This window comes from Astatotilapia calliptera, unplaced genomic scaffold (genome assembly GCF_900246225.1).
Source record: "Astatotilapia calliptera unplaced genomic scaffold, fAstCal1.2 U_scaffold_14, whole genome shotgun sequence".
Lineage (NCBI taxonomy): Eukaryota > Metazoa > Chordata > Actinopteri > Cichliformes > Cichlidae > Astatotilapia > Astatotilapia calliptera.
The window spans coordinates 395789-418325 of record NW_020535663.1 but is presented as its reverse complement, the minus strand read 5'-3'; the positions used below and the strand labels follow the sequence as shown (position 1 = coordinate 418325).

Genomic DNA, 22537 nt, shown 5'->3' with positions numbered 1-22537 from the left:
AATCTTTTTATTTTTGAATGACTTATGTTTTAGCCAAATTTTAGTGTGCGAACAACAAAAAACAAAAGCTAGACTTACAGAGACTCACACCAAGCACGTGTCATAGCTCTCTTCTTTCTGGACATGAGCGATGCTCCTGGTATGATGATGTTTGCTGACACAGACATCATCTGAACTTTACTTGTTTATGTTGAGATGCTTCAGCAATCATTTTTCTTCAGATTGCATTTCTATTTAAACCTAAATCACTGACACCTGACCCACTGGTGTCAAGACAACCATCTCACCCTCAACGTCGCAAAGACAAAGGAGTTGATAGTGGACTTCCGGAGGTGCAGAGAAGTACACACCCCCATCACCATCAACGGCGCTGCTGTGGAGAGAGTGAGCAGCTTCCGGTTCCTTGGCGTACACCTGGCTGAGGATCTTACGTGGTCAGTACACACAAACAAAACAGTGAAGAAGGCGCAGCAGCGCCTCTTCTTTCTCAGGAGACTGAAAAGATTCGGCATGAGCCCCCGCATCCTCAGGACCTTCTATCACTGTGCCATTGAGAGCATCCTCACTGGATGCATCACCACCTGGTATGGCAACAGCACCGCCTACAACTGCAAAGCTCTCCAGCGAGTAGTGCGGTGCTCTGAACGGATAATTGGAGGTGAGCTTCCCTCCCTCCAAGACATCTACAGGAAGCGCTGCCTGAGGAAAGCGGGGAGGATCATCAAGGACTCCAGTCACCCCAGCCATAAACTGTTCAGACTGCTTCCATCAGGAAGGAGGTTCTGCAGCATCCGGTCCTGAACCAGCAGACTGAGAGACAGCTTCTTCCATCAGGCCATCAGACTGCTGAACACGTCATAGACACCTCACCTTCACTACTGGAACTTTAACATTATGCACTCCACACTGTATATAAATGCCACTTGTTTTGCACATATTCAACTCTGTATATTTTATATATTTTATTATTATTATTATTATTATTATTTTATTTTATTTTTTTACTATTTAATTTGTAAAAATGTGTATACACACACACACACATACACACACACACACGTAGGAAAATATTTAGTATACACATCCAGAAATGCATACACTATTATATATTGTACATATATTTATTAGTTTCAGGTTGGCCATTCTTGTATTTTGCTCGTTTGTGTTGTTGTGTTTGCACATCTCTGTTGCTTGTGGGGCTCGCACACAAGAATTTCACTCGCATGTGCTGTGCCAGTGTGCCTGCACATGTGATGTGACAATAAAAAAAAGTGATTTGATAAATGTCCTTTGTTGCCCTCTGCTGGCAAAAAATGCATGTGCATAATGTGTGCTTGAACTAAGACACAACAGAAACACGGCAAACTAAATATGGTTAACAACTTCTAGAGGAAAAACAGGCACTAACATTTAATTTGCACAGTGCTTCAAAATAACTTCCCAAATAAATTCCCAAACCTGTTTATGGGATGGTTGCCAAGTGGTGAGTTTAATGTTGCTGGACCTCCATATTTAATTAAATTAAATTTTATTTATATAGCGCCAAATCACAACAAATCATATGACCCCCTATGAGTAGCACTTTGGCGACAGTGGGAAGGAAAAACTCCCTTTTAACAGGAAGAAACCTCCAGCAGAACCAGGCTCAGCGAGGGCCATATAAAGTCACCAACTCTTTATTAGCACATTATATTAATACTGAGTGATTCGGGCCTTCATTTGCGATCAAGCCTCAATTTCCCATCTCTTCTGCCGCTGTATGCCTTCCACGACAAGCTCAGACTAGTCTCTGACATGCTCTGATTATCTGAGTCCCTCCAGCCAGTCTGCATTCGATTTGCTTCCTAAATAAGTTATTTACATGTGCTGGCTTTTGTTTTTCCAGCAATCCAGAAGTGCTGTTATTGTTCCAAAACTCCAGGAAATCTGCAGTTTAATCAAACTACATGATGCTTGAGGTAGGACAGATTCACTACAGCTATGGTCATGTAGTTAATGTATGGCATACACAGAAGGCGTAATGATGACCAAATTCATTTAAATGTAAGTAACACACACAGAAGAATCACACTGCTTCATTGCAACACAGCAGCAAACATCCTGAGTAAGGACCGGAGTCAAGAACAGTTTCCAAACGGTTGTATAAGTCAGAATGCCTCCAAGCCGATTAGCTCCCTTTTCCAGTGCTGTCATGTGTTTTTTCTTTCCTGACAGCTCGCTGCCAAACAGTGACGTCAGACTCACATCGGTGGAGCTTGTTCACACCTGAGTCACAAACCAGCCCTTTTTCTACTGTTTGTACTCTGCGATCAGTGTAGTGGAGACAAAACGGTGACCAAAGGAAAACCACGAGCAGTTTCACATTGTTTTTTGTTTTTTAAGTTTACATTTTTTAATCATAGTAAACATTTTTCGCTGTGCCAAAAAATACTGTCGTGCCATCGAGGATGAGACGTCTGAGCAGAACTGATAAGGGCGTCGATATCCCTCAATATGCACTCACCAATCTGAGGCTCACAGCGCATGACTACTAGCTGAGAGAAGGATAAATATATTTAATGAAAGACTATTGTTTGCACAACTTCATGCTGCAGCCAATAAACACCCTGGAAAAAAATATCATACACACTTAAGCACACACACACACAATTCTGGTGCATCAAACCCACAGCACACCACCACAACAACAGTGGGGTCTTGTTTCTCCTTACACAATCGCAGTCTTTTTCTTTCACAAGGTTTGGATTGCATAATGCATCACCCTCCCTCCTTCCCTCCCCCCCTCCCTTCAGCACACACAGACACACACTCACATGCAAAAACACAAACCACAGAAAATCTCTTTGCAAGTTTGCATATTTCTAAGCAGGACAGATTTGTGTCTCTAAGCTCTCAAACACTCTATTGTGCTTCTGCTCAGTGTACACACACACACACACATACACACACACACACACATACACTTGTGTCTTACCACTTGCTCTGCGCGGTGCCATCAGTGCTGCTGGCTTGTTTGGGACGCCTGGACGAGAACTTCCAACTTTCACTGAAATGACAAAAAAATTAATTAAATAAATCAGAAAATAAACCTGAAAATAAAGTTGTCGATGGGGATTTAATAAAAATCTAATTCTAAAACTGCTTGAAGCTGAGACACATTTATAACATTCATGCAGTGCTTGCAGCTTGATGAGGGAGAATTTCTGCTCATCTTATTTTTGTTTTCATGAACGCAATTTTTCATGAAGCCGGTCTCAAATCAACCGATTCATGTTTAGACCATGCAAGGAGCAGAAGTAGTCAAGGTAGGTGAATGTAAATACCTGGAGGTCAAACATCCAAAGCAGCAGACAGAACTCAAGGACAGTACTCAAGAGAGGTGAAGAAGAAGTGCAGGCAGGGTGGGGTGGGTGGAGATCAGTGTCAGGGGTGATTTGTGACACAAGGATAACAATAAGAATGAAAGTTTCCAAGATGATAGTGTGAAGGAAGGATGGTGGATATTAGACAAAGGATGTAGAAGCTGCAAAGCAGGAGAAAAAGAGGAAGACCAGACGTTTGTGGATTTAGTGAGGAAGGACATGCAGAGGGTTGGTGTGGAGAGGAGGTTAGTAGGAATGGGTGAGATGGAGGCAGATGATCTGCTGTGGTACAGCAGTTACCATGTTTTCCACAGCACTGTTATCTTGGTTGACATCGTTATTTGTGACTATTTCACGAAGTGTAATTAAATGTCTCCAGTCAGTCCTCCCAGAAAGTCCCAGGCATTCTTTATTTCACCAGTAAAACCATTTTACAAAGCAGGAGGAAACATCCTGTAAATGGTTTATATTGGAGTTTTGTGCGATTAGCACTGATTCCAAAGTCAACATCTGGGCTGGTTTAGGGAATGTCCGCTGTTTCGGTGTCTTGGTAGACAGCACATTAGGTTCAATTGGTGTCATTTAAAAATAGGTTAGTTAATTTGTCTGCAAACTCAGGCCGAGACGGAAAGGACTTCACTGGTCCATGGAGGAGGAGACGGTTGCTCATTGTGAATTCTGAGATCGCAATGAATATGTATTCAGCAGTCAGTGAGGAGGCACCACAAACACTGACGCCACTATAAATCCCTGACAGAGGTTTCAGGGTAAACAGCGGATTGTATTTCAAATGTCAACATTAGCACAGGACTGGCTTCTCTTTTAACGGATAATGCTTCAGCATACACAAAACCAGAGGAGTGCCACACACAATGCCCAATAGGGCATTAATTGGGCATTTTTTTTTATCTAAATATATCAAACAAGCTAATTTAGCTCATATGTCTTTTAAGCCAACTTCTTTCTGATTGGCTATCACTGGCAAACAGAAGAGTTAGGTGGAGCTGCTGTGCCTGAAATGACATCATCACGGTCCACTGCTTAGAGCCAGCCTGGCCTCACAGTAAAGAAATCGATTCATCCCTGTTCATGGACATAAAGGTACTTTTTCAGTGCAGCTGTAAACAGCAATAATTGCGGAGTATTCAGGAACGACAAGCCACGACTCCCTGTCTGATCATTTCGTTCCTGTTTACAGGAAACATAGATAGCTGTCTACAGGTGCTGCCACCCTGTAACACATAGTTTGTCCAGGCTCTTCAGAGAAGATGTGTCACCGTGGCAACCACACAAATAGAGCGTTAAAACAGCTGGCAAGAGTTGCATTTTAACCAAAACAATAACCTTTTTTAAAGCAAACTTTTTAGTTTTAAATGCTGAAATTTAAATTAGTATTTTACTTTATGTCCAGGCTGTAGCCTAATACATTTTAAAGTCTAAATCTAACCAAATAGGCACTCATGTGGTCATAAAACTGTTTGTTGTCTAATAAGCTAATGAAAATGGGGGAACCGTGTATATAAAGGCCATTTCTAAACAGTTAATGATGCTTTTGTGAGAACCCTTGAATTAAAATTGCATTTCAGTTACATTTTGATGAATATAAAATCCAAATTGGTGGCAAAGCTGTAAAAACTTTGGTTTTATCTTATACATTTAGGTCTGTCCTTAAACAGACCTAAATGTATAAGACTGAGAAACAGAAAAAGCATAAAGAAGTTCCGGCTGCTTAGCTTTTATTTGCACCCTGTTATCTTCGGGTCATCACGCTTAAAACTGTGAGTAGCATTAAAAGGAAAATGTTCCCATTTACTATCAGTAAATCCAGCTATAGCAGATTATCACAGCGCAGCTCTCAAGTTCAGTCAATGCTTATCAGCAGCAGCTACACCATCGGGTTATCTAGTAGATAAGCAGCACGCTTCCCTCTTGTAAATATTTGTGAGCTGAGCTGCACTTCTGCACATGTGCAGAAACAAAGAGGTTTTTGTTTTGTTTTTTTAAAGGACGAAGTTTCTGTGTTTAGTTTACTGCTGAGATATGTGAAAAAAAAAAAAAAACCCAAAAAAAACAAAAAACAGGAAATGTAGGTCAGCGCAATTTAAAACCTTTGGAGCAAAAAAAAACAAAACAAAACAAAAAAAAAACCTGTAAAACAGCTCAAGTGACACATGGTCAGTCCCAACAGCCAGAGGCACAACTATCAGTAGCTGGTGGCTGTATTCAACGACAAGATACATCAATAACAATCATATCAAGCACTCATGCTGCTCCAACCATGATCTTTATCAATTACTGATTACCAAGAACTTATTTTGCTATGACATTATGTCCCCCTAACTTATTTCTGTGCCAAGTATAGTTTTTCCACAAATATATAGTTTGTCAGAACACTCATGTAAGTATTTTGGTTCTGGCTCTTATTTTGAAGGTTTGGTGACCGATAACCATGTCATTTATTTAGCACCAGGTTGCTGCTGTGGTGATCCTCCATATCATCTCCAAACTCATCCTCTGTCTGTGACTACAGAAATGTTTATCGTTTACTCTGACTGTGAGGTGGTCACTTCAACCAGAGCTTGCAACAGACTAGTTCACCAAGACTGCAGATTAGTGCTATTATTAGTCAATTATTATTATTATCATTGTTATTATTATTATTATCATCATCACAACCTATAAGTAAGCATGGCTGCACCTCCTTTGTTTGCTAATAGCACAATTCTACTTTCATCTGCTTCCTTATTCACAAGCGCTCACTGAAGCAGACAGCTCTGCATGTTTGCTTGGAAGGTTTCCTGACACAACCTGGAATCAAACTAGGGATCTTTCGACTTTTATGGCAAATGTGTAAACCACTACAGTATGGGACTAATCTCTAGATACTACCACAAATGCTAAGCCTGCCATGTGAAATGTGAAAAACTGCTGATATTAAGGCACCAGCAGGTCATTATTTTTCTGCCACAGCACTCTTCGGTAAAGAAATTGAAACAAAGTAACAATTATGAATTAATAGTTATTAATTAATAACAATTATTAATTGTTTATATTGTTTATAACAACTGCAGTAGTTCCTTGGAGACACCTGTAGGGGGCAGCAGAATGTGAATTGTGTTGAAAACTCACCACTTTGGTTTGTGGCGCTCTGCGTCGCTTCACTTCCAGTCTGGGTCTCTGTCTGTGATCCACCACCAACTTCCACCAAGGGCCTCGGGGTTAGAGTTGGGGTAGTGCGTCCATCGGTGGTGCTCTTATCTGGGTGTGAAACACCCACGCTGACCCTGGGGGTGACTGGAGGTCTGGGTGGGGGTTTAGGGTCACTGAGACAGGGGGTTAGCTTGGGTGGAGGGGGCCGCGGGGCTGGGACAGGAGCAGAGGAGAGGGTTTCTGTGCTGGACTGGGGTTTGGGTGTTGTTGTGGGTTTCTCTGTGGGTTTAATGGGCTGTGGCTCCAGGCCTGGAGCAGATTTCAGTGATGGTTCTGCCGTTGTTTGAGGTTTAGAAGAGGGGGCTTCAGTAGAGTCCTCTGTGGCTGCTGTGAAACCTCCATCTTCCCAGAATCCCTTGGTGGACGGTTTAGGGCCAGGTGAAAAGTTTTTGGGTTTGGGGGCAATCGTGGGAGGGCCAGATTTGGCTTGTTGCCCCTGGAAACGAGGGCGTGGTCGAGGCTCGGGCCTCTTTGTGGTTCCGCTTTGTTTGTCATTACCGTCACAGCTCTCACTGCTCACCTGCTGCTGTTGCTGCTGCTCAAAGGCTTGTATCCTAGCTTTCAGTGTTGCCATGTCCTCCCAGTCGTCCTCGTCCTCCCCTTCCTCACTCTCTGACTGGCTCAGCCCACTGGTGTCGCCGCGGTTATCGGGGAAGCCCCACTCGTCTGAACTGAAGGCCTCGAGTAACTCCTGAGAATATTTCCCTTGAGTGACTTGTTGGTTAGCAGGGTCACTCGCTGCACGACTGGCTAACGTGGCCAAACCGTCCTCCCGCAGCTTCACCAAAGTCTGAACTTTAACCTCGCTGCTGATTGGTCGAAGGCCAGGCTTCGAACGAGGACGTGGTCTGGGTTGCTCCAATGGGACTTCAAAGGAAGTGGTGGGAGAAGTACGAGGAGGAGGCACATCCACAGTAGCAGAGCACTGATCCCACTGGTCAGTCTGAACACCAGAGTTCGAGGTTGAAGGTGAACCCAGATCAGTGAGGTCACAGGACTGTGTGTGCGTGGAAATGTGCGTGTCACTGCCAATGGGGGCAAGCGCTGATTGGCTGGCAGTGCTGGTGATGTCATCAACGTGAGATGATTTAGGAGGCTGGCGGCAAGGCGGCCGAGGCGGTTTCACTGCTCTTCTTACTGCACACACAGACAGAAGTTACTTTTACTCGATTACTTACGTATAAAATAAGGCTAAAGGCAGACAATACAGCTGGCTGATACAGACGAAACCGATAACATCCTGTTACTTTATGAAATGTAAAATAACAGGCGGCACGCCGCTCACTAGTTCCCAGGCAGACTGTATTGTATTGTACTGTATTTAAAACATGCACATAGTGTAACTACTGTAACATTAACCCCTGAATTTGGTACTTTGGCTGTCACAATATAGTTTTGTTGTTGTTATTTAGGGGTTTTTTTTTTATGAAATGGTGGAGCGCCTCAGCTAAAATTAGTGAACTTTGTTAGAAAGCTCCACCCATAAAATATATGGGTGCAATGTAACAGACTAATAAAATTCTAGAAGTTAAGTCACTAAAGTACAAGCCTCTTATGATCTGCACCACACAGCAAACCACATTATTTGTCAGATAATACTATTTACAAATGCTATTAAAGTCACCGACAGCATAAACATTAAACAGCGGTCCAGGGAAATGGCACACAGTGTCATTTACATTACACACTTGCTGTGAAAGAGATAATAACACATGAAGAATATATAAACTGAAACACCAAAAGCTAATAAAAGTGCTGAGGGCAGCGCAATGATGCAGGAAATCATGAACCATATTCAGTTATTTCAACGCTTGCTTATGTCTAATATGAACAGACTTTAAACATTTACTATGAGTGTGTTGACGTCTGACCCCCCACAGCCCAACAATGGAGATGTAGAAATCAGATTAGTTTTTCGCTACAGGTGAAATTCATGCAAAATAATTTTTAGTGCTTCAATATTCTCCACAATAAATAGCTCGTAAGTAGCAAAGGTGCAGCTGGAAGGTGTGGGCAGGGCAACACGACTGCAGATCTGGAACAGCGGCACTGTTTAAGTCATGACTGTACTGATGTGTTATTGATATATTATTGACATCACCCAGCTTTACAAACCCCCCCCCCAAAAAAAAAAAAAAACCTCTTGCCTTGTGGTTCTGGAGGATCAGGGTCAGATCCTGGATCAGTCTGCGTGGAGATGGTTACTCTGGAAACAGGATGCAAGGGGGATGCTGAGGCAGAGGAAGAAGTGGAGAGAACCTGCTCCTGTGTCTTCTCCCTGATCACCTCCTCGTAGGTAGGAGGCGGCTGAGTGAGAGAAAACCAGCAAATATAAGACACAAACATGCACTGAATCCACAGGTAGGACTATGAAACTTAATAAAGCCATTTATTTAATACAAAAACACCCCTGAATAAACACTTTACCTGTATGGCCGGAGGGATCGTGGGTCCCCAGATCTGTGCAGGAGGTGGAGGGGGAGGTGGGAACCCTCCAGAAGCTCCAGGAAACCAGGAAGTCGAGGTCAGCGGCTCGGCTGACAGGATGGTGATTTCCGGACGCCTGGAAACACGTCACATGTTAAAGGAAGGTTATAAAAAGCAAAATCTAAAACAGGACAACAGCAGGCAGGAGGCTCTGAAAGCTACACAGGTGCAAAGTTCAGAGACGAAAAAAAACATTACACACGTCACACAAGTGTTTTAGAAGCAGGTATGGAAACATACATTTTATCCTCACTAATTCAATAAATTCATTAAATAATAATGTATACATTTTCCTGACACATTGAAATTAATCAACTAAATCATAAAATAAAATTCTTTTCAAAAAGTTGTCAAAGGAGCTTGCAAAGAAAAGCGTCTGGACTTCTTTAAGTTACTTGAAGACGTTTCACCTCTCATCCGAGAAGCTTCTTCAGTTCTAAGGTCAAATGGTGGAGAGTCCTTAGAGTCATTTGACCTTAGAACTGAAGAAGCTTCTCGGATGAGAGGTGAAACGTCTTCAAGCAACTTAAAGAAGTCCAGACGCTTTTCTTTGCAAGCTCCTTTGACTACGATGACCTGGATGACTGAGAACCTTCACAGACTTTTCAAAAAGTTATAATTTTCAGTTTCACTGAATCTAAACGGACGTTTAACTTCACTGAAAAGAAAAACTGTTTTTCAAAAAGTTCATTTCCTGATTTTAGCTTCAGGACTGTAATGATTTTTTTCACCTATATTTTTCTAAAATGATAACAAACTATTCTAATTGTTTTTAAGTTTTATAGCCCAAACAGTTTAATTAAAAAACTGTTAAAATTTTTAGTCACATCAAAGATGTCAATTAAAACTTAAATGAAAACATAATAAAAAAAATGCTAATTTTAGCTTTTAAATGAAATGGGGAATTAAATTTGAGACATAAATATAATTTTGTTTCATTAATTAAAAACCCAGATGAATCTCAGAATTCATAGTAAATGGTTTTAAAGTACCTTGTTAAAGAAGAAACAGGCAAACACATGCAGCTCAAAGAGTACACAACTATTTTCAAATGTTTACACGGGCTCAGATCCAGGAACCGTCCAAGTGTTTAAACGTGACGCAGGAAGGAGCTCAGTGATGAGCTTCCCCTCACATACACACACCTTACATAAAGCTCATTTACTCTAAAAGTGAAGATTAAAGCTTGTTTGTTGGCTAAAGTGTTAACATATTATCCTGACTAAATGGAGTAACCATAACAACAGAATTCACAGCTGGATTTTACTTTTCTTTTCCCCGTTTCACTTCATGAAACATCTGCATGTTAAATATGAACCAGTGATGATGATGGCACGGCAGACTCGTACCTCCTGTCTCTGTCTCTTTCCCGCTCTCGGTCTCTCTCCCGGTCCCGCTCTCTGTCTCTGGGAGCCTCAGACAGAGTGGTCGACCTGGAAGAGGCTGATAGGAAAAACAGAAGCCGCTTTAGAAAAAAGAAAGGCAAGCAAAACAAAGCAGAAAAATTCCCACTACAGAGAAGAGAACAGTGTGGACACAATCAAAATAGTCACACGAACCAAGAAGATGTTTTCCATCACTGCTAAAAGAAAAAAAAGTGGATGACTCCAACCCGACCCCGTCAGAATCAACTAATTTTTATTTTTTTTGTGCAATAACAAACAAGAAAAACAACCCTGTCCTTAAAACTTTTATTTTTAGAGTTAAAGCCCTCAAAAAAATTAGCGGATGGAAAGTTAACAGTTTTAGGAACCGTAAATCCAAGGTACAGGAAGTATCAGCTTCACTCCAAACACTGTGCACATTTTGTTTCATTCTTCTTGGTTCTATGTTCATTTGTGAGAATGAATACTCACTTCTCTTGATGACGGCTCTGATAGATGACAAAGGACCCTGGCTGCACAGAGAGGACAAAAAGGAAACAATGAGTCATTTCATTTCACCTCTGCTACCTCACCTCCTCTCTCTCTCTCCCCCTGTTTTCCAGTGACAAACATAGCTCGGTCGTCCCAGTCAGTCCACGCAACTTGAACTCCACACATGAGCTCAGCATCCGCTGCCTTGCCTCTGGGAATCGCCACAATACAGGCAAAAGATCTAAATGATGGGTACAGTTCTCTAATTACAAACAATGAATCTGCGGTTTGTGCAGAAAACATTTCCTCATTTGACCTCATTAACAAGTCAAGAACAGTCACAGATTTGGTCTTCTGGAAATGCAGGATTTATGACTACAAGTTTGTTTTTTTACATCTAAACCAAACACGTCTGTAGACATTTTCAGTCCCAACAGTTCTGGGACACAGAGAGACGTAACAGTTTAATAATAATTTAAAACAACAAACAAACAACACGGTTCAGGTAATATCTCAAATTCTCATTCCAATGTCATTTTCTTTTTCCCCCAGACTTGTTAAACCTACTACTATCACCTCTGACGTCACTTTTTCTACACACTTTGTGTAGGATGCTTGACTTTTAAACTTCTCATGACTTTTATGATGTACTTCCTCTATCAAATAAATACGTGGTAAAACCTGGATTTCATTTATAGTTGGTTCGTCCTACTTTTGTTTCATTTCCAAGACTAACATTTAAATGTATTGTTTGTTTACATTAATGTTTTACTGGTGTAACATTAATTAATTTGAACAATCACAAAATATTTACGTCACCTGACGTTCATTTTGCCCAAGGAAAGTGCTTAATTTATGGTAGGATGAATAAAAGACTATAAAAAGTGAGTTTTAAGAAGAATTATGGTCTCCAGTCCCTCTAGATGGAGACCGAAAAGAGAAGTATGACCTCCAATAGATACCAACTAAAAAAAGTTCCTGTAGTTAAAAAGCACCTCTTTGTAGCTTGCATCACTCTGCTCTGTTACAATAACAGTCTGTGCTGTGATTAAAGGGCCTGTGTTACTGCATGTGGATGTTTATGCGTGTCTCAAGTGTAAATGCTGCATCTGTTTTCTCAAACACTGGACGATGAAACAAAAGGACAAAATTCTATGATACTTCCTCCATGGCTTATTTTATTTGCTTCAGTGCCTCATTCAAATATGGTAACACTTCTGAAAACAGCATCATTTAACTAAATGCAATGATTCTTACATAAAGCACTTCAACTATCCGAGAGCATTCAAAGTGCGAGCCCCATTCACCTATTATCACCCATTCACACAAGCACTTTTTCTATGCTTACACTGAAGATAACTACAAATTCAGGATTTCCGTTGACTTGGCCAGTAAAGGGCAAAAACCAGGAGGAGCGAGCACTTTAGCGACAGTGGGAAGAAGAAACTCCCTTTTAACAGGAAGAAACTTCCAACAGAACCAGGCTCAGGGAGGGGCGGGGCCATCTGCTGCGACCGGTGGGGTCACCCTAACGTTGACCATTAGGGCTGAATTCACAAGATCTTAAAGAATAAAAAAAAACTGATCTGTTTTTAGTGTGACTTTAGTTTTCAGTCACCTGATTCCTGAGACTTTGCTGGCTATACTTTAAAGAGCCATATATGATATACTCCAACGGTGCAGCTAGGGCGGTTCGAGTCGGAAACGCCGATCTGTATGCTTACGCTTACATAATACTGCATAATTTTATGATTCAAAGCAAAACTCATGTGACTCAGTCCTCAGCTAAAGGGTGCAGAATGAGTCACTTTCATGGCAGCTCCCTTAAATGAATCTTATTTGTCAGTTAAATGTGTTTTTTCACCTTTACAATCTTCTAGAGCCAAGAACCCAGTCAGCACCACTGGATGGCCAAAAACCTGCAGCAAAATCACTAATAACTCCAAAAAAGTTAAAAAAATAAAATAAAATATACAGTTATTCCTGCTGTGTGGATACTGGCATTATTACACAGTAGGGAGAATGTTCGAAAATTTCCACTCTGATCAACACATTTCAATACAGCACACTTACTGGACTCGCCCACTTTGAGGTCACATTGGTCAGATGAGCTGTAGAGCAAAGACTTTGCTGAAAGCACATTTAGCTAAAATTCCAGTACAAACAAAATAAATAAATTGGGAGAATTCCTTGGTATTCCCAAACTGGGAGCATGTTTATCAAATAGATAGACCATTTTTCCAACTGTCAGCAATCACATCTATCACAACAGACATTTCAGAAAAGGTGAGCCAAAGCTCTTCCTTTTTAAATGGAAAAGTAGTTCCTAATCTAGGAAGGTTATCTAGCCAGACTCACCAAGACGATAACAGGACGCGAGGACGGTTCTTTCTCTCTTTCTGTTATAGATCAGCCTGTCTTTTGACTCTGCTGCTCACCCTCTCTCTTTCTGCCACGGAGCTGCTAACTATGAACAGACACACATGACTCACCCCTGACACTGCCCAAACACACTGCTTTACTTTAAACTGGTGGAAAAAATGTTCCTTCTATCCTCCTCTTTCCACTTCTCCTTGTTTACTGCAGAGAAAGGTTGAAGAAAACACGATGCACTTATTAAATGTCAGTGAAATACGCCTCTGCTCAGCAAGCTTTGTTTACACCGTCAGAGGTGTCAGTTTGACTGGGAGAAGGTATGATTTGTAGTTTTTAGGTGAGAGTCGGCAGGAACAATGAACCTCTGTGCTAATGTAGCTTTTCTATGTTTCAAAAAAAAAAGTTTTCACTGGTTTTCTTCTTTTCCCATTACATCATTGTGGGCTGTGTGCAACTGATTGCTCAGCAGTTCAAAAAACATTTAAATGCAGTAAGACAAGTGAACCACTTGTTGTCAAAACAGGTGTTTTTAATGGCTCCTAACGGCCCAGATTCCTATGTGGATTTAACAGCCTACTGGCACAGAGAAACTGTGCAATAAAGAAAATGGCAGATACCTTTGGACAACAGCTAATTCGTAGATGGTCATCCAAAGGAAAGGAGACGATGATGAGGTTTTACTTTAACCCATAAAGACGACATTTGACGACCTCCCTGTAGCCTCAATGACGAGTTTTGACACCTCAGTTTATATTAGTAAAGACTTCACGACCATTAGAACAGGTTCTGGGTTTTTCAAGGCTAGCTATGGTAAGGTGAAGAGGCAGGGACTACCCTCACCAACATCTGACGCACACCCACTCATTTTGTTCTGGAATCATGACACAACCCCCTCAGTTTAAAAAAAAAAAAAAAAAAAAAAAGACGAGCTTCACACGTTATATTCGTCCAAGGGGGCTTTGCAAATGTTTTAAGCATCTTGAGCGTCTAGAGGTGGGAGGTCACTAAAGGTGATCTTCTGATGTTATAAAAGCAACCTGCGCCTCTGTAATAATATAAGTCCTCGGCACGACAGATGGTCCTTCCTGGTGATCTTATGGCCTCAATCACTAGTTCCAACTTTCACTGATATCAATATAATGTTTATTTTGTAAATTATGGCCCTATTAGTGTCCAGTAGGACAATAAACCTCGAGGCTACATGTAGTGTAACAAGTCACTACTGTATCCCATGAGCATCCCATAACCTGTGTCTAAGGTGACATTTAGAGAAACTACCGTTTTTGGCACTTCTTTGGTTTTAAGTTTTTATTCAATGAAAGTTTGAAAAACAGAATCAGTCTTTAAAAAAATGTTCTGCTTCAGGTGAGGAGACTTGGCCAAACATCAGTCGGTCAATACACAAAATAAAGTCTCAAAAGTCACTTAATGGAGATTCTTTGACTTTCCACTCACTTCTGTATTCAGTAATAAACTTAACCTGCCATATATTTGTGCATTTGGATCCTCTCACAATCACTTTGGATTCTTTGTTTGACGTCTTTTAAGTGATACAAGCTCGACAAAAGCAACACTTTGTTCCACACACACACACACACACACACACACTTTTTAAACCCGGTGACTTCCCCAGCTAGTTGCCATGGCCACCGGCCAACAGCCAAAATACTTTCAGGAGTGTGTCAGGACCACAGACGAGAGGGGAGAAAAGCATTCCCTGGAAGTCTGCAAGGATACTGAAGAAAATCCTCCAAAGCTGCGCCTTTAACCCAAAGACGCCTGATTCGTACTGTAAGGTAAATCCTTTTAGAGGGTCAGATCAAAGCAATCAGACCTTTTACCTGGATTCAACTTCAAACGCACCTCTCCAGGGCAAACTGTCTGTTACATGTGGGAGAGATTAGACGCACCCTTCTTCAAAGCACTTAGTCATTTTTGCAAATACTGCCAGCAGAGACAGTGAAATGTGAAACCTCCTACCTGTGACGATGCTCTGGCTTATGTCTGTCAGGACGACCTGGGGAGAGAAAGAGTGATTGTAAACCAACAGGCACTGTTTAGTCTACAGAACTCAGCAGTTCATGTGGGCAAAGAGCTGAAAAGGCTTTAGACCAGCTCAGTTATTGCTTAGTAAAAATAACTTATATAACTTATTCTGGTTTTCTTGTGGATCATATGACGTAATTTACACCGACCGTTCAATTTATTGGCTACACTTGTTTAAATGTTCATTAATATAAACATCTAATTAGATAAGCACATGGCAGCACCTCAGTGCATTTACGCATGAAGACGTGGTGAACATAACCTGCTGAAGTTCAACCTGAACATCAGAATAGGCATTGAAGGTGAATTAAGTGATCCTGAAGGTGGCGTGGTTGTTGGTGCCTGATGTGCTTGTCTGAATATTTTATATTGATTTTCCCACACAACCTTTACACCAGGGATTACAGAGAACGGGCCTCTTACTACCAGCTGATCATCATTGAAACACCACAGCCTACTTGAGTATTGTTGCCGGCTATGTCCATCCCTTCATGGCCACAGTGAACCCATCTTCTGATGACATGTAGAACACACCATGTCACAAACCATAAATTATCTCAAACTGCCAAATTGAAAGTGAAAATATCTTCACTATACTAAAATGAGCTCCACAGTCACCAGATCTCCTATTCAATAGAGGACCTTTGAGATGTGGTAGAAGCAGGAGATTCACATCATGGACGTGCAGCTTATAAATCTGCAGCAACTATGTGATACCAACATGTCAAGATGGACCAAACTCTGAGGAATGCTTTGGGCAGCTTGTTGAATGTGAAAACAAAGTGTTTACATTGACAAAAAGTCATTATTAAAAGTACTAAAAGTTCCTCTGATTGTAATTTAATGTGTCCTACATTGAAATGAGAAACAAAATTTTAACTTCAACCTCAATAACGTTGTTTTGCATTCCAAAGTTTTAGGCTGAAAAGACAAAACTGTTTTTATCTTGGTTTGAAAATAGAAGAATAAAGATTGATTAATCCTGGTTTAGTGCAGACGAAAAATAGTGCCACCTACAGAAACTAAGTGAAGACAAAAGGAAGAGGATGTCACAATCATCCTGATAAGTCATGTGATCACCACAGAAAAAAAGTTAAGGGAGCATTTGAATTTTTAAAAATGTGAACCACCTCCTATAATGCCTTCAACAAGATGAAGAAAGCAAGAAAAAAGAGAAAGGAGGAGAAAAGCCAAGAAAAAGCAGAGCTGCACTTTCTGTGAATGTGTATTTTTCCATTTCCTACCTCCTTTTTCTTCTTCCTTCCCAACCCAAACTGATAACCAGATCAGTATGACCTGCTTAAGTCCAGAAAAACTAGATGCTGACGTGTGTGCAGAACTTGCTGCAGATAGTTCTTCTTTTCAAAAACTCAAAAAAATTTCTCTCTTCTCCCTTCAGTGCTTTTTCTTCTTTTCCTCTACTTTCTGTCCCTGAAAAACTCTAACTGGACAGCCCATCAGCTCTGGCTAGGTTCCTGATTGGCAGAGGACCTCCAGGAAGTGAGGCTGCAATTGGCTGCAGACGGATTCTGCTGGAGTCATCGGAGTTTTAATACTTCCAGATGTTTGTCCTGCGCAGCAGGCTGGCTTAGCTTTCTGCTGGAGCTGCATTCAAACACGCAAGATGCACACCGCAGCAGATTTCACTCAGCGTTCGTCATCCACTGGCTTTCTTGTGTGCCACGAGGAGGTCAGAGGTTAGTGAGGAAAAGGGGATTTGGACAGTTTCTCCCCCCCCCAATGAAGCTTCCTTAGATAGTAGGAGGAAAGAAATCAACACTCCATTAAAGTGGACATGAAGCACTAAATGTATTAAGCTCATTTACATCACGGAAGTTTAAAGCATTTTTTAAAATCTAATTTGATCTTTGATTTTATTTAAGCACTTTTTTTTCCAGGAGACAAGTGGAATTAAAGCCTTCTTCCCATTCATTTAGAACAGGGAGGCTTCTGCCCAAATAACTGCCAAAAGGCATTGCCAAGATGGCTGCCAAGTGGCTGAAAATTCAGTTACAATGCCAGTTTAAAGTCTTCCAGAGGGAATGTTTATCCTTGAAAACTGTGGCACTCACATGAGGCATTTATCACCTGTCACTCTCACAGATGAGCCTGTGTGGAAAAACATGTGACTGCTCAATAAAGCCTTTAAAAATATGCAGCTCAGATTTTTTTTTTTCCTTTTTTGCAAAAGGTCAACTACTTTCAAAGGTATTCTTTTTTTAAATGTTCGCTGTTCACTTTAGCTTCTCATCTAATGTATAATAACACTAAACAGTGCTGGTAAAATAAGGTTCTTCATTAAGCTGCACGTCCCGAAGCTAAGAAAAGGCTGAACACGATCCCTAACCTCAGATGCCAGAAAAATTATTAACAGACTGTTTTTAAACCCACAGAGAGACAATAAACCACAGTCCAGGAATGCTGCACAAACAGACGCACACACTGTATTCGTTGTTCTGACTGTAACTTAATGTCTCCATATGGTTTACAATTTTTAATAAACAATGTCTTCATGTTGCAAAATATTCTGCTATTCAATTTCTCAAGTTAGAAAAAAAGTATCTGAAACACATTTAATGAAAACCAAGTGAGCTCAGCTCATCAAATGGTTGGGTTTCATTGCACAACAACAACAACAACCAACTCAGACTCTCACACACTCCCTGATATATGTATTTTGTGGTTTAAGGCTATATTAGCTTCTATAGGTGATGAGTTGTCTGGGAATTGTGGATGTGTTCTGTTGTAGTTCAGTACGGAGAAAAAATTCACCTTTGGATATGAACCTTTATTAATTTGAAAGCTAGTCCCAGCCTGTTCATGTCACGCTGCCCGATGGCTCCATGGCCGGGCTGCACTTGTGATGCTGCTCGATATCATTCACCTCCTTCCTCTGACAGGATCTTATCTCACAGTTAGACTCCACCTCCATTTTAGACTCCAGCTCAAACATGTTTGGCTGATACAAACACAAACCAGAAGCTTCCTACACAAAAACCCCATCCCTTGCCTTCAGATATTTGTATATTCAAATTCAGAATTTGTTCAAAGAAATAAAAGTAATCCTAACTTCCCATTTTCTCTGTTTCCTCTTCCCTAAACACCATGAACAGAAATCGAAGAGTTAGTAGCAGGCCTAAAAAACAAACAAAAAAAAAAACTCCAGAGCAGATGAACAGTACCTGACAGTCATCTCCTTAAGAAACAGGAAAAGCATACCTCAGTCGTGGTTTGGCCTCCCTAGGGTGTTAAGTTCAACATTATTAATCATATTGGATGCAGTGTGGCTGTAGCTCAGGAGGTAGAGCACTTTAACTACTGATCAGAAGGAGAGTGGTTCGATTCCTGACTCCTCCAGTCTGCATGCCAAATATCCTTCGGCAAGATACTAAATCCAAGTTGTGCATGAATGTTAGTTAAGAACCACTAAAGCAGGGGTAGGCAACGCCAGGCCTCGAGTGCCGGTGTCCTGCAGGTTTTAGATCTCACCCTGGGTCAACACACCTGAATCAAATGATTAGTTCATTACCAGCCCCCTGGAGAACTTCAAGACATGTTGAGGAGGTAATTTAGCCATTTGAATCAGCTGTGTTTGATCAAGGACACATCTAAAACCTGCAGGACACCGGCACTCGAAGCCTGGAGTTGCCTACCCCTGCACTAAAGGCTTAGAAAAAAGTGACTGGGTGAATTTATTTGGTCTTTGAATGTGGCATGTTATATAGAGTGGTTTGAGTACTCTGGGAGAGTAGAAACGCTCTATAGAACAATGCCATTTCCCATCACGTTGCCAGAGAATGGAACAAAAGGTAGCCAACAAAGAAGAGCTCTGCCCTTCATGAAGCCTGGAGAACTATTCCTGAAGACTACTTAAAGAAATGACAATAAAGGTTGCCTAAGAGACTGTGTTGAAGAATAAAGGTGGTCACCTTAAATGCTGGCTTTCAAGAATTGTACAAACTCTGTTTTTGCCTTGTATGCTGCATTTTCATATTCGTTTCTACATGTCAATAAACTTCTGAATCCATTTCCCATTTTTCTAGCAAAATATAAAGAAATGAGGATGGTTCAAGACTTTTGCGCCAAATATGGACAAAATTATTCTGCCACACTATTTGAATTCAAGAGTTTTCAAACTTCCACAAAAAAACAAAATTAATTAAATAAATAAATCACGCAGTGTGCCTTTACAAACATGAAAAGGATGGGTCGCTGTAAAGAGTTCAATGAATTTCTGACCGGTGCTGTCATTGACGCCGCTGTCGGAATAAGCCAGTTGCTTTCTAGATCTTCCATCATCAACTGTAAGTCGTGTTATTGCAAACTGGAAGTCTTTAGGAACCACAGCAACTCGACCATGAAGTGGCAGATCAGATAAAGTTACAGGGCGTGTCACCGACTGTGTAAAGGTCATCAGCACACTGCTGACTGAGTAAATGTGGTACTCCAGTCTTCCTTTGACATCAACATGAGCACACACACGGTGCACTAGGAGCTTCATGCTATAGGGTTTCAATGTCCAAGCAGCTCCTGTAGGTGTCCCAAATAGCAAAATTGGTATGGCCCGGATCTGGCCCACATACTGCAAAGAATGATGGCCCTTTGGTGGCCCAGATCAGGTTTGCCAGAAGTGGCCCACACATGGGCCAGCACAAGGCTAGTTGCAGACACACTGGTGGTCCTTTGCTGGCCCAGAACAGTTTCAGCTCTGACCCCAGATGTCAGCCTAATGTGGACCTTAATCAAGCCATGTAATAACAACATGTGCCAGAACATAATAGTGCAAAAGTAACATGACGAAACTCTGTTCGGACAGTGAATGGACTGATTCTTATATAGCGCTTTTCAACCCTCCCGGTTTACTCAAAGTGCTCTTTACAACATGCCACATTCACCCAATCACACACTTTCTCTAAACTGAGTGCTTCCTACATGAGTGCTACCTATTCACACTCTTGACATGCAGACTGGAGGAGCCAGGGATTGAACTAGGGCTGTGCGATATGACCATAATCTCATACCCCGATATAAGACATCCATCATCCCGATAACGATATAAATCACAAAAATTTAACATTTTCTGTAAATTCTGTGAATCTCGGGCAGCTCGACTTGCAGGAAGTGTTTTCAGCTGGGCGTTGTGTACCTGGAGTTGAGACTTTTAACCGATGCATGAAGTTATACATTTTTAAACATAAATTGTAATGGCCACCGCTTTCTTTGTGAATATTTATTACACGGCGTGCTGCGGGGAAAAGCCTGTTCTAACGTTTGAGTCTAAGGTTTATTTTTTAGCACCTAACGCCTCTTTTTTGCTTCTCATCCGTAAAAATCCTGCATGCTCTTTCATGGGATTTAGTTTATTTTGAAAAGTCTCAACAGGATCTTGAGCTTTATTGTGAAAGGTTAACATGCAAAACAAACAAGCGGATGGCAAAGCCATGCCATTGTTTTATCATCGTGGTTGCTAACGACAACACGTAAAAACAGTCACTTGTCCGTCCGTAGTGTCGTGATATTAAATATAAGAGAAAGAGATAACTTTAACAAATTAATATAGCCACTAGTGACCATCAAAACGATGAAAAAAAATTGGTGTAAACACGAAACAAACGATAGCGTAATATGAAACGATAGACGTTTTTATATTGTCATCCAATATATATCGTTATATCGAACAGCCCTAGATTGAACCACAAAAAATGAAGACCTGTTTTTTGTGAGCCTGGGCCACATAAACTAAACCATAATTGGGCCAGATGTGGCATGCCATCGCATAAACTGTGCCATCTGCGCCAGGCCTGGCCCATATCTGGATGACCACTTACCATGCCAGAAGTCAGCCAGCAATGCCAGCATGACACCAGATCCAGGCCAGATCTGTCTGCTATGTGGGGTAATGTCTATGTGGCCCAGTTCTTTGGTCAATGTAGTGCACATGTGCCCGTGTATTGACCATTCGCAGCTTGTCTTTTTCGAAATCCAAAGTCCAAGACCACCGATGTTATGGTCACCCCATCTACCTTTTCCATCATCTCTGATGTATGATGCAGAATAAGGCTGCTGATGAGGAATGTTTGCTAAATTAGGGCAAAAGATGCAATGATCTCACATTTAAATGAACAGTGTTGTTTTGTTTTGGTCACAGATTACAGTCACATTGTGCCAACACTTCCTCAAAGTACAGCCTGTAAAAGTTGTTTTGGTTTCCTGTCTTAAAAAAAAAAGGTATGCTATATATATATATATATTTTTTTTTTTTTTTTAATGTAGGCCTTCTGTACACAGCCACTTCCTTGCCACAGGACAGTTAGGAAACATACAATTTTCTACCCATGTACTATGAATAACCATCATTTGTCACGTTAGTGAGTATTTGGTATTGCAAAGTCAAAACAACTGTGTAATAAATATAATTACCACTTACAGCTCCATGTTTAGCAAATGAAATCATAAAAGCACCAGTATTCCTCTCTAGCCACCACAAAAATATCACCCAGGATTAAATCTAATCTCATGCAGCCTAATCTTTAAGCCTGACATTACTCCCAGGATGACTTAGAAACTTTACATAACAACCAGAAAAAGACACACAGGTGGCATTGTGTCAGTTAATCATGTCAAGACGCGGTGGTAATTTCTCCAAAAATGTACCCGCCCTAACCACAGGGCAGAAGCGAATGCATCATCTGAAGAGTTTCTGAAGAATTACAGACTCACTTTACTCACGCACTAACTGAGAAAAGCCTAGAAGAGGCAGGACAAGTTATAATTTAACTTCCCCGAGAGAGAGACAAAGAGGAAGACTTGGTCATTCAACTAATGGTTGTAAGTCCTGGCACAGGCATACACAAACTTTGACCCCAGTGTTGGCAAGTTCACATCATGATATAAGAATTTACAACCCTGAGTTCAACCAGGCGACACACACTCATCTACATCACGGCTTTCTAAACAAACCTTATCAGAAATGTGTTTGTGATTTGAGGAAAAAATGACAAAGCACTCAAGAGCTGCCAAATCTAAACTGCCTGCTTGGTCTGAGATTAGAAAGATAAAAGAAAGCTAGGAAATATACACACATTTTTGCGTTCATGCTTTAAAAATAACAATCAAAAAACGTTGCCAACTAATTTTTAATCAGATAATCAGTTCTAAACATTAACGCGCTTCATAAAACGTCTCTTATTTAAAGGTTTT

General features: G+C 41.0%; 1 protein-coding gene across 4 annotated transcripts in view; it reads right to left on the bottom strand.

The window, feature by feature from the left end:
• LOC113017529 (SH3 domain-containing protein 19-like) overlaps positions 1-22537 on the bottom strand; it is a 34002-nt gene that overhangs the window by 10459 nt on the left and 1006 nt on the right. For all 4 annotated transcript variants that reach the window (XM_026160677.1, XM_026160679.1, XM_026160678.1 and 1 more), the window contains exons 2-8: positions 15272-15308; positions 10916-10956; positions 10409-10502; positions 9000-9135; positions 8720-8879; positions 6492-7709; positions 2975-3046 (exon numbers count right to left, since the gene is read on the bottom strand). In XM_026160677.1, the coding sequence (XP_026016462.1) occupies positions 2975-3046; positions 6492-7709; positions 8720-8879; positions 9000-9135; positions 10409-10502; positions 10916-10956; positions 15272-15308 (1758 nt within the window). The remainder of the gene's footprint in view (positions 1-2974; positions 3047-6491; positions 7710-8719; positions 8880-8999; positions 9136-10408; positions 10503-10915; positions 10957-15271; positions 15309-22537) is intronic.